Source organism: Symphalangus syndactylus, chromosome 4 (assembly GCF_028878055.3).
Source record: "Symphalangus syndactylus isolate Jambi chromosome 4, NHGRI_mSymSyn1-v2.1_pri, whole genome shotgun sequence".
NCBI classification, from domain to species: domain Eukaryota; kingdom Metazoa; phylum Chordata; class Mammalia; order Primates; family Hylobatidae; genus Symphalangus; species Symphalangus syndactylus.
In genome coordinates this window covers 76,392,191-76,404,450 of record NC_072426.2, presented here as the reverse complement: position 1 = coordinate 76,404,450, position 12,260 = coordinate 76,392,191, and the positions used below count along the sequence as shown (strand labels likewise).

Here is a 12,260-nt window from a genome sequence, read left to right as displayed (position 1 = left end):
TCTTACTCTGTCACCGAGGCTGGAGTGCAGTGGCACGATCTTGGCTCACTGCAAGCTCCGCCGCCCGGGTTCACGCCACTCTCCTGCCTCAGCCTCCCCAGCAGCTGGGACTACAGGCTTCCGCCACCATGCCTGGCTAATTTTTTGTATTTTTAGTAGAGACGGGGTTTCACCATGTTAGCCAGGATGGTCTCGATCTCCTGACCTTGTGATGCGCCTGCCTTGGCCTCCTAAAGTGCTGGGATTACAGGCGTGAGCCACTGTGCCCGGCCACACCCGGCTAATTTTTGTATTTTTAGTACAGACAGGGTTTCACCATGTTGGCCAGGCTGGTCTCAAACTCCTGACCTCAAGCAGTCTGCCTCCCTCAGTCTCCCAAAGTGCTGTGATTACAGGTGTGAGCCACCGCGCTCCGTCTCACTTTAGATCCCAGATCTTTTTCAAAGCTGCAAGGTTGTTTTTTTCTGCGAGGACTCCCTACTGTACAAGGTGAAGCAGGAAGAGGTCAGCCATTCTATCTTGCTCTTCTCTTCATCATTGTTATAAATCCTAAACCACACTTTCTGCAGAACATTCTAGAATAGAGCAGTGCCTTGGGCTATTTTGTTTGTAACTAACTAGAAGTAATTTTCTTGCTTTCAGTTTTAAAGATTCAAATACCAAATAAGTCAACTTGCAGTTGAGAAATAAAATGTGACCAAGACTCATTCTCTATCATTCTAGTTATTTTTTTAAGGTCTTAAACAACATAAACAATCTACACAGTCTTACATTTAGAGATTTTCTGAAATCTCCACTGAAGTTTTATACATACACAAAAAAGCCGTTGCTTCATTGCTTGCAAAATAGATGAATACCATCATTTTAGGCCAAAATAATTAGTCCAGCCCATGCTTAGTGGTTAATATTAATATAAAACCTCTACAACTCAACATTAGTCTCAGTATAAGGCATCAAAAACCTAGTGTTGGCAGGGAGCAGTGCCTCACACCTGTAACCTCAGCACTTTGGGAGGCCGAGACAGGTGGATTGCTTGAGTTCAGGAGTTCGAGACCAGCCTGGGCAACATGTTAAGACCTGCCTCCCTCATCTCTACTAAATTTCAAAAAAAATTAGCCAGGAGTGGTGGCATGCGCCTGCTTGGGTTAAGGTGGGAGAATCGCTTGAGCCTGGGAGGCGGAGGTTGCAGTGAGCCTAGATCATGCTACCGCACTCTAGCCTGGGCAACAGAGTAAGACCCTATCACTGAACCAAACAAAACAAGCCTAGTGTCACTAAAAAAGACTTTTAAAAAGTGTAAAATTCAGGCCACTTCCTAAGCAAACATCGCTGAGGAAACCAAAGTGTTAGTTTTATTTTCTTTTTCTTTTTTAGAGACAACGTCTCACTGTGTTGCTCAGGCTGGAGTGTGGTGGCATGATCACGGCTCACTGCAGCGTCAGCCTCCTGGGATCAAGTGATCCTCTGGCCTTGGCCTCCCGAAGTGCTGGGATTACAGGTTTGAGCCACACTGTACCCAGCCCTAGTCTGATTTTCTTTTCTTTTCTTTTTTTCTTTTTTTTGAGAGGGAGTTTCACTCTTGTTGCCCAGGCTGGAGTGCAATGGAATGATGACCTTGGCTCACTGCAGCCTCCTCCTCCCAGGTTCAAGCAATTCTCCTGCCTCAGCGTCCCAAGTAGGTGGGATTACAGGCATGCACCACCATGCCCAGCTAATTTTTTTGTATTTTTTGTAGAGATGGGGTTTCGCCATGTTAGCCAGGCTGGTCTTGAACTCCTGACCTCAGGTGATCTGCCCACCTCGGCCTCCCAAAGTGCTGGGATTACAGGCATGAGCCACGGCGCCCGGCCCCTAGTCTGATTTTCAACGGGTATGTTCCTCCACTGCCAGTCCCCATAACCCACTGCCTGTTAAAAAACACAAAGCATTTATTAGAAACAAAAGGTTTTTCTAGTAAGGGAAATAATTTTTAGCACTGGGAAATGACAGGGTCAAGGCTCACCTGGTAGCAAAAAGCTCTGGGGCGGTGACTTCTAGTCCCAGTTCAGCTCTTGATGTTGATGTGACCAGAGGAGACTTGGGTTCACTGCACGATTTCCTGGCTGTGAACCTAGAAGAGCAAGGACCTTGCTTTTCCCAGGAACCCCAAGTGTGGCACATAAAGTGATGGTGAAATAACAGCCTTGCTGTTTGTGACAGTTCCTGCACCCCTTCCCATGGCTCTGCCATTCGGATTATTCACCACTTGTTTATTCTCAATTTCTTTCTTTATTTTTCTTTTTTTTCATTTATTTATTCTTTTCTTTCTTTCTTTTTATCTTTCTTTTTTTTTTTTTTTTGAGATGGAGTCTTGCTCTGTCGCCCAGGCTAGAGTGCAGTGGCGCAATCTCTGCTCACTGCAAGCTCCACCTCCTGGTTTCACGCCATTCTCCTGCCTCAGCCTCCCGAGTAGCTCGGCCTACAGGCGCCTGCCACCACGCCCAGCTAATTTTTTGTATTTTTAGTAGAGACGGTGTTTCACCGTGTTAGCCAGGATGGTCTTGATCTCCTGACCTCCTGATCCGCCTGCCTTGGCCTCCCAAAGTGCTGGGATTACAGGCGTGATTTTTTTCATTTATTTATTTATTTATCTAGAGACAAGGTCTCACTCTGTCACCCAGGCTGGAGTGCAGTGGTGCAATCCTAGCTCACTGCAGCCTCAAACTCCTGGGCTCAAGTGATCCTCCCGCTTCAGCCTCCCCAAGTAGCTGGGGCTACAGGTGTGCACCACCGTGCCTGGCTAATTTTTAAACTTTTTGTAGACACAGGGTCTCACTATGTTCGTCTTGAACTGCTGAGCTCCAGTGATTCTCCCACCTCAGCCTCCCAAAGTGCTGGGATTACATGCATGAGCCACGGTGCCTGGCCCTATTCTCAATTTCCACACCTTCTCTAGATCGTGCCCTGTTCCCCGACCTCTCAAGTCTCCTGGCTGCAGTCTCTGCTAGTGCACCGCCCGAGCAAGCTTTTCACAAACAGGACTCCTAACTCCCCGGTCCCCCTCCTCCCTGAGCGTTCTCAGGCCTGGCTCCTGTCACACAGAGCTCACCTCCATGCCTCTGCCCCTGCTGTCCCTGGACAAGCCCCCCAGCCAGGTGGCTCTCAACCTGGTGGCCTCAGTATGGTCTTCCTGGTAGGAGGCTCACATCTCTCCTGACTCCCACCCACCCATCCCTCCCAGGGGCACCCTGCCTACACTGTAATAATGCCCCTTGTGTGTCATCACTAGGTCATGGCCCTCCTCAGGGCCTGGGTCTCCCCTAACTTCCCTTGGGTTCCTGGTGCTCTGTGCACAGTGCACCATCTCCTCCCCGCTCTACCCGCCATGGTAATTAGAGGTTAGACTTGTCATTCTTCAATGGTTTGGCCTGTAAATTTGGGTTGATGAAAGATGAGTTGAGTGGAGAAAGAACACAGCTTCAGGAAACCTAGAATATCCTGATTTTTATCCTCACCCTCAAGTATCCTATTTCACACATGTCTAAAGATCAACTTACTTCCCAAGGTTTTTCCTTGCTAAATAGATTCCTTCTTTTCTTTTTCTTTTTTTTCTTTTTTGAGATGGCGTCTCGCTCTGTCACCCAGGCTGGAGTGCAGTGGTGCTTTCTCAGCTCACGGCAACCTCCGCCTCCTGGGTTCAAGAGATTATCCTGCCTCAGCTTCCCGAGTAGCTGAGATCACAGGCGTGTGCTAACATGCCCAGCTAATTTTTGTGTCTTTTTGTAGAGACAGGGTTTTACCATATTGGCCAGGCTGATCTCGAATTCTTTTTTTTTTTTTTTTTGAGACGGTGTCTCGCTCTGTCGCCCAGGCTGGAGTGCAGTGGTGCAATCTCTGCTCACTGCAAACTCCGCCTCCCGGGTTCACGCCATTCTCCTGCCTCAGCCTCCCGAGTAGCTGGGACTACAGGCGCCCGCCACCACGCCCGGCTAATTTTTTGTATTTTTAGTAGAGACGGGGTTTCACCGAGTTAGCCAGGATGGTCTCGATCTCCTGACCTTGTGATCTGCCCGCCTCGGCCTCCCAAAGTGCTGGGATTACAGGCGTGAGCCACTGTGTCTGGCCAGATTCCCTCTTAATCAATAAACATTTCACAATGACACAAACACTATGAACTACAAATATCATTTTAGCTTAGTATTTGTCCTTATAGCATCACATTTTATATTTGGGAGGTGATATGGTTTGGATGTGTGTCCCCGCCCAGATTTCATGTGAAACTGTAATCCCCAGTGTTGGCGGTGGGGACCGGTGGAAATGATTGGATCATGGGGCAGAATGTTTTACCACCAGCCCCTTGGTGCTAGTTCACGCAAGATGGGGCTGTTTTAAAGTGCGTGGCAACTCCCCTCTCGCTCTTGCTCCTCGGGACATGTAACCTGTGGGCTCCCCCTTCACCTTCCGCCATGATTGTAAGTTTCCTGAGGCCTCTCCAGAAGCCGAGCAGATGCTAGAATGATGCTTTCTGTATAACCTGTGGAGCCATGAGCCAATTAAACCTCTTTTCTTTATAAATTACTTAGTCTCAGGTATGTATTTATAACAGTTCAAGAATGAACTAATACGGGAGGGTATTAGTATCCATATGATTTATTATTTTATATGGAAGCAGTAACATCCCACTAACGGGGCATCATAGGGAAGGGATACATCCTCTATAAATGACATTTCTGGATAAATTAAAATGACCACCAGTCCTTTGGAAATTTCACTTTTTTTTTTTTTTTTTGAGACGGAGCTTCGCATTGTCAGCTGAGCTGGAGTGCAGTGGCACGATCTTGGCTCACTGCAATCTCCGCCTTCCAGGTTCAAGCGATTCTCCTGCCTCAGCCTCCCAAGTAGCTGGGATTACAGGTGCCCGCCACCACACCTGGCTAACATTTTGTATTTTTTTTCAGTAGAGACGGGGTTTCACTATGTTGGCCAGGCTTGTCTTGAACACCTGACCTCATGATCCACCACCTGCCTCACCCTCCCAAAGTGCTGGGATTACAGGCGTGAGCCACTGCATCCGGCTGAAAATTTCACCATATTTGATAGAAGTCTTAGTTTTTTAAACAACAAAATTAAGTATGACAATACTTACATAATTGAGAATCAATGTATGTCTTTCTGAAATAGATAGATGCCTGCCTCCTTGCACAGTGAAAAATCAACGTAACGTTTTTCATGGCATCTCCAGAACACCACTGAAAGCATCGTGATTGAATATTGTAATAATATAGTACTAATTTTGCTTCTTGGAATTCTTGTCTCTCAGTAGTAGATTGCCAGATGATACTTTGTCCTATTGTTTTACCTGCTAACACCTCCTAATGTCCTGCTGCTCCTCGGCACCACACCTGGAAACCAGATCACCAAACTTAGGAGTTAGTTAGAAACATGCTCGTGGATGGTGGGAGAAAATGTAAAATGGTGCAGCCATTATGGAAAACAGTATGGAAAGTCTTCAGAAAGTTAAAAATGGAATTACCACACGATTCAGCAATGACACTCCTGGATATAAACCTCCCTCACCCATCCAAAAAATTGAAAGGAAGATCTTCAATATCTGAACATCTATTTTCACATAACATTATTCACAATAGCCAAAAGATGGACACAGCCCAAGTGTCCATCAGTGGACGAATGGATAAAGAAAAGGTGGTATACCTATGCAGTGGAATATTACTCAGCCTTGAAAAGGAAGGAAATTCTGATGTGCCACATAGATGAACCTTGAGAACACTATGCTATGTGAAATAAGCCAGTCACAAAAGGACACATACTGTGTAATTACACTGATATGAGGTACCTTGAGTTCTCTATCTTCATAGAGTTAGAAAGTACTGAAGGGAGGAAAAGTGGGGCATTGTTGTTTAATGGGTATAGAGACTCAGTATTGCAAGACAAACTAAACTGTACACTTAAAAATGGTTAAGATGTTGGCCGGGTGCGGTAGCTCACACCTGTAATCCCAGCACTTTGGGAGGTCAAGGCAGGTGGATCCCTTGAGCTCAGGAGTTCAAGACCAGCCTGGCCAACATGGCGAAACCCCGTCTCTACTAAAAATACAAAAATTAGCCGGGCTTGGTAGCATGTGCCTGTAGTCCCAGCTACTTGCAGGGGCTGAGGTGGGAGGATCACTTGAACTCGAGAAGTGGAGGCTGTGGTGAGCTGAGATTGCCCCACTGCACTGCAGCTTGGGTGACAGTGAGACCCTGTCTCAAAAAACAAATAAACGAAAAAACAACAAAAAAGATGTTAAATTTTATGCTATGTTTATATTGCCACAATTAAACATAAATTTTGAAAAATGAGTTAGCATGCATTAATTCATTCAAAAAACATTTATTTTGTGTTTATTATATATCAGACTCTGTTCTTGGTGGCAGGGATGAGGGGCTGAACAAAACAAAGTTTTGGCTTTCATAGAACTTGCATCCTAGTATATAGTATATAATAGCAGACATAGCTTTGCTGTCCACCCAATCAAATGCATCATTTCAGGTTACTGGTTTTCATAAAATGAATATATTACCCAGGAAATCTGCAACTTGACCCATTTCAATGATGAATATATCTGAAGTTTAAATATCTTAATTAATTCTAAAAGAGCGTAATGATTACAATGTTTTAAATCAGGCCAGGCATGGTGGCTCACAACTCTAATCCCAGTGCTTTGAGAGGCTAAGACAGGAAGGTTGCTTGAGCCCAGGAGTTGGAGGCTGCAGTAAGCTATGATCATGTCACTGCACTCCAGCCTGGGTGACAGAGCAAGACTCTGTCTCTAAACAATAAAAAATAAATTTTAAATATTGATCTATCTCTAATATATTTGGATGTAGTTTTGTTGTTGTTGTTTGTTTGCTTGTTTTGAGACAGAGTCTCGCTCTGTCACCCAGGCTGGGGTGCGTTGACACAATCTTGGCTCACTGCAGCTTCTGCCTCCTGGGTTCAAGTGATTCTCTTGTCTCAGTCTCCTGAGTAGCTGGGATTACAGGCATGCACCATCATGCCCGTCTAATTTTTTTTTTTTTTCTGAGATGGAGTCTCCCTCTGTCGCCCAGGCTAGAGTGCAGTGGCGCAATCTCGGCTCACTGCAAGCTCTGCCTCCCAGGTTCATGCCATTCTCCTGCCTCAGCCTCCCAAGTAGCTGGGACTACAGGCGCCCACCACCATGCCTGGCTAATTTTTTTTGTATTTTTGGTAGAGACGGGGTTTCACCGTGTTAGCCAGGATGGTCTCGATCTCCTGACCTTGTGATCTGCCCTCCTTGGCCTTCCAAAGTGCTGGGATTACAGGATTGAGCCACCGTGCCCGGCCAATTTTTGAATTTTTAGTAGAGACGGGATTTCATCTGTTGGCCAGGCTGGTCTCGAACTCCTGGCCTCAAGTGACCCATCTCCCAAAGTGCTGAGATTACAGGCATGAGCCACCTCTCCCAGCCTGCAATGACCTAATTTTTAACAATGGATGATCACATGAAAATTATTTTAGAACAATTTGTTTACCAGTTAGACTGCTGGTTAAATCATCTTCTACTATAGTTACTTCAGGCACTGAGGAAGATTTTCCTTTTTTTTTTTCTGATGTTTGTGGAGGGTTAGAGTAGCCCCAAAGGATGACCTCCAGATAATAGGGACATGGCATATATTCTAATCAAGAATGTGAGTGCTAAGAGGTTAGAAATTATTTTTCTTTGCTTGGATTTGAATAACTACTGGCTAAACATTAGACATAAGAAAGTACTTGAGGCTGGGCATGGTGGCATGCACCTGTGGTACCAGCTACTTGGGAGGCTGAGGCAGGAGAATTGCTTGAGGCCAGGAGATTGAGACCAGCCTAGGCAACATAGCCAGGCCCCGTTTCTAAAAAATATTTTTTTTAATTATCAGGAGCTGGGTGTGGTGGCTCATACGTGTAATCCTAGAAGTTTGGGAGGCTGAGGTGGGAGGACTGCTTAATCCCAGGAGTTCAAGATCAGCCAGAGCAACAAAGTGGGACCCTGTCTCTATAAAAATAAATAAAAAAGAAATTGCCAAGTGTGCTGGCATGTGCCTGTAGTTCCAGCTACTCAGGAGACTGAGATGGGTGGATCACTCGAGTCTGGTAGGTTGAGGCTGCAATGCGCTGTGATCATGCCTGTGAATAGCCACTGCACCCCAGCCTGGGTAACAAAGCAAGACCTTGTCTCAAAAAGAAAAAAAAAAAGAAATTAGCAGAGAGCTACTAGGGAGGCTCAGGTGGGAGGATCACTTTCAGCCCAGGAGTTAGAGCCCAGAGTGTGCTATGATCACATCTGTGAATAGCCGCTGCACTACAGCCTGGACAACATATCAAGACCCCATCTCTCTTTAAAAAAAAAAAGGGTACTTGATGAAGCCAGATTGGCTGTGACACTGAATAACATTGTAAGGGACATTATTGGAATACTAAATACATAATATGCTTGGGTCCCCCAACATGTATATGACCTTTCCCTATTCTGTTGGCTTCATGCATCTGCCTCATGCAGGATTATAATTTTTGTGTCAAGAAGGCAAGCCTGGGCACAGTGGCTCACACCTGTAACCCCAACCCTTTGGGAGGCCGAGGCCGGTGGATCACCTGAGGTCAGGAGTTCAAGACCAGCCTGGCCAACATAGTGAAACCCCAACTCTACTAAAAATACAAAAAATTAGCTGGGCATGGTGGCGCACACATGTAGTCCCAGATACTCAGGAGGCTGAGGCACAAGATCATGCCACTGCACTCCAGCCTGGGAGACAGAATGAGACTCCGTCAAAGAAAAAAAAAAAAAAAGGCAAAAAGAAAGAGTAAATGTTCAATTTTTGCAGTCTAGTCTTTGCTTTTGAAATTTTCTGAGATCACAGACTTGCAAAATAGGCTTTTGAAGAGAGGGTTTTCTAAATTCCAAGTGTTCCCTCTTTATTTGAATTAAATAATTAATTAAAATTTTTTTTTTAAATGAAACAAGGTCTTCGTCATCCAGGCTGGGGTGCAGTGGTGTATAGTTCACTGCAGCTTCCAACTCTTGGGCTCAAGTGATCCTCCTGCCTCAGCCTCCTGAGTAGCTGGGACTACCACCATGAAACACCATGACCAGCTAATGTGTTTTTTGTAGAGATGTTGCACAGCCTGGCTTTGAACTTGTGGCCTCAAGGATCCTCCTGCCTTGGCCTCCCAAAATGCTGGGACTACAGGTATGGGCCACCACACTCGGCCCCAAATGCTCTCTCTCTTTTTTTTTTTGAGATGGACTGTCACTCCCTTGCCCAGGCTGGAGTACAGTGGCATGATCTCGGCTCACTGCAACCTCCGTCTCCCAGGTTCAAGTAATTCTCTTGCCTCAGCCTCCTGAGTAGCTGAGATTAAAGGTGCTCACCACCACGCCCGGCTAATTTTTGTATTTTTACTAGAGATGGGGTTTCATCATGTTGACCAAGCTGGTCTCGAGCTCCTGGCCTCAAGTGATCTGCCTACCTCTGCCTCCCAAAGTGCTAGGATTGCAGGTGTGAGCCACTGTGCCCAGCCTCTCCCGCTTTATATTTTGAGACAAACCTGGCTGGGTCATAGATTGTTATAATGGCATCATTTTGTTGTTGTTGTTTGAGACAGAGTCTTGCTCTGTCGCCAGGCCAGAGTGCAGTGGTGCAAACTCGGCTCACTGTAACCTTCACCTCCCTAGTTCAAGCGATTCTCCTGCTTCAGTCTTCTGAGTAACTGGGACTACAGGTGCCCGCCACCACACCCGGATAATTTTTTTTGTATTTTTTTTAGTAGACACGGGGTTACACCATGTTAGCCAGGATGGTCTCGATCTCCTGACGTCGTGATCCGCCCGCCTCGGCCTCCCAAAGTGCTGAGATTACAGGCGTGAGCCACGGCGCCCGGCCATGTCTACGAAAAATACTAAAAGTCACTACTAAAAACAGAAGAAATTAGCCAGGGGTAGTGGTGCCAGCTTGTAATCCCAGCTACTCGGGAGGCTGAGGCAGAAGAATCGCTTGAACCCAGGAGGTGGGGGTTGCAGTGAGCCGAGATCGCGCCATTGCACTCCAGCCTGGGCGACAGAGCAAGACTCCATCAAAAAAAAAAGAAAAAGAGAGAAATTCACTGGATTTAGGATGTCATTTCGGTTTCTTTATCAATTTGGCTCCCTCTAGAGGTCAGTTAGCAAATTTTGGTCAGTGCGACTTAACACCTCGGCCCTCTTTTAAAACAGAGTAATTTCTCCTAGGAAGGTTTTGGAGAAAATGACTGAAATTGATTAATAGAGTCTATTTTTTAGCAAACATTATATTTCATTTTTTTGTTTAAAATTACTAAGGCTGCCAGGTTTAGCAAATAAAAGTACAGGACACCCAGTAATATTTACAGTTCAGATTTAAAAATTAATTTTTTAACCTAAGAATGTCCCAAATACATTAATCCAGCAACTCTGTATATCTGTATATAGAGACATACACTATATATACAGTGTTTTACTCCTCATTTGTTAAATGAGGATTCTGAGGATCAAAACATCCAACTCCAGCCTCTCATTTTCCCACATTCCCATGGCTTGTTCTTGTTATTTCATTCTAAGTTTTCTTCTAAGTTCTCAAAAGAAATCAGATCATAGGTCTGGTCAGATAACTTGATTTTAAGCTCCAAAGGGCCTGAGATATTGAAGGAAACCAAAATATTTCACCCCAAAATATCCTTTGTTGACATATTTTGAGATAGCTCTTCAGAGAGCCAAGCAGCCCTGTCAAGCTGTCTTTTGCGCTGAGCTTTGCATCTGTAGAGCAAATCTGCATCCCTGCAGCCAGGCTTTCTGAGGTCCTCGCTGGTCCAGACCTAGGAAAGATGAACTGAGAGTCTGACATCTCTCAAGATCTGAAAGGAATATTTCCCACCTCTTCTCTCTGAGGGCTGCTACCCGTGAGGTTTCAGCTGCACAACAAGACCACCTTTGCTAGCCAGGCATCCTCTTCTGTCCCATCCATAATGTCTTGCCACTGTCACCTGACTTACCACCATAAACTTTTTGGGGCCATGCTCAGAGCCATTTTTTCTGTAATCTCAAAATGGTAGAAAAGTCTGGGCCTAGTGGCTCACGCCTGTAATCCCAACACTTTGGGAGGCCCAGGTGGGTGGATCACTTGAGGTCAGGAGTTCAAGACTAGCCTGGCCAACATGGCTAAACCCCATATCTACTAAAAATACAAAAAATTAGCCAGGTGTGGTAGTGGGGTATTCCCAGCTACTCTGGAGGCTGAGGCATGGGAATCACTTGAACCTGGGAGGTGGAGGTTGCAGTGAGCCGAGATGGCGCCACTGCACTCTAGCCTGGGCAACAGAGCGAGACTGTCTAAAAAAAAAAAAAAAAAAAAAAGCAGAAAAGCTTTCGTGCTTCACTGGGAAGCTGGGGTAGTCGCTCTGTGATTTTCCCCTGTGCATGTTAAATAGATTTGCATGCCTTGTCTCTTAATAATCTGCCTTTGTCTGTTGATGTTCAGCAAACCTTTGGGAAAGTTTTCCTTGGCCCCTACAGTGTTGGCGTCACAACAGGATCCTAAAGCTGCTCTACATTTCTGGAAGCCACAGTCCAGGGAACCCAGGACCTGACAAAGCATCAGAAGGGTAAGAAATTCCTACCAGCCAGGCTCCCGGCCTCTCTCCATGAAATCCGGTCAAGTAGACAGGAGAAATCACTGTTTGTCTCTTTTCCCTTTCCTAAAATCTTGATTAATTGGAGAAAAGGATTTGTGTGACTAGTCGGGTTACGTAGCAATTCTGGTGTATTTTTAGGCATGAATATTCATATTGTCTGATCCTTTTTCTCTCAGTCTTTTCCCTTGTATTTTGGTATTGATCTGTCATAAAGAGGGGTGCCCTAGGGTAGAACATGGACCTAGAACCCCCAGAAGCCCACTGTGCCAGCTGGCCCTGCAGTTTTTTGTTGTTGTTGTTGTTGTTGTTTTTTAGACGGAGTCTCGCTCTGTCACCCAGGCTGGGGTGCAGTGTCGTGATCTCAGCTCACTGCAACCTCTGCCTCCTGGGCTCAAGCGATTCTCTTGCATCAGCCTCCTGAGTAGCTGGAATTACAGGCACGCGCCACCGCGCCCGGCCAATGAGTCCCATTTATAAGGTGCTTTTGTTGTCTCAACCCTTGCTGCCTGGTTAGTCCTGGGAAAGTCCAATCCTAGGAGAGCCTGCCTCGTGTCACAGATTAATAGGTGTATGACTGGCGG

The 12,260-nt window shown here is 45.8% G+C and overlaps 2 protein-coding genes across 11 annotated transcripts in view; one reads left to right on the top strand and one right to left on the bottom strand.

The window, feature by feature from the left end:
- The window catches only part of CCNY (cyclin Y), a 299,400-nt gene extending 297,368 nt beyond the window's left edge, over positions 1-2,032 (bottom strand). Inside the window, exon 1 of the mRNA XM_055275153.2 lies at positions 2,003-2,032. The gene's annotated coding sequence lies outside the window, so the exon portion shown is untranslated. The remainder of the gene's footprint in view (positions 1-2,002) is intronic.
- The window catches only part of LOC129480807 (transmembrane protein 78-like), a 107,485-nt gene that overhangs the window by 78,779 nt on the left and 16,446 nt on the right, over positions 1-12,260 (top strand). For 5 of the 10 annotated variants that reach the window (XR_008657135.2, XR_008657141.2, XR_008657140.2 and 2 more), the window contains 2 exons: positions 5,300-5,829; positions 11,526-11,649. Coding sequence is in view for 1 of the 10 variants with exons in the window: in XM_055275158.2 (XP_055131133.1) it covers positions 11,526-11,649 (124 nt within the window). In the remaining 9 variants the exon portion in view is untranslated. Of the gene's footprint in view, positions 1-5,299; positions 5,830-9,002; positions 9,225-11,337; positions 11,650-12,260 lie in introns of those variants that run through there. The other 5 variants (XR_008657137.2, XR_008657134.2, XM_055275158.2 and 2 more) reach the window with 3 other exon arrangements.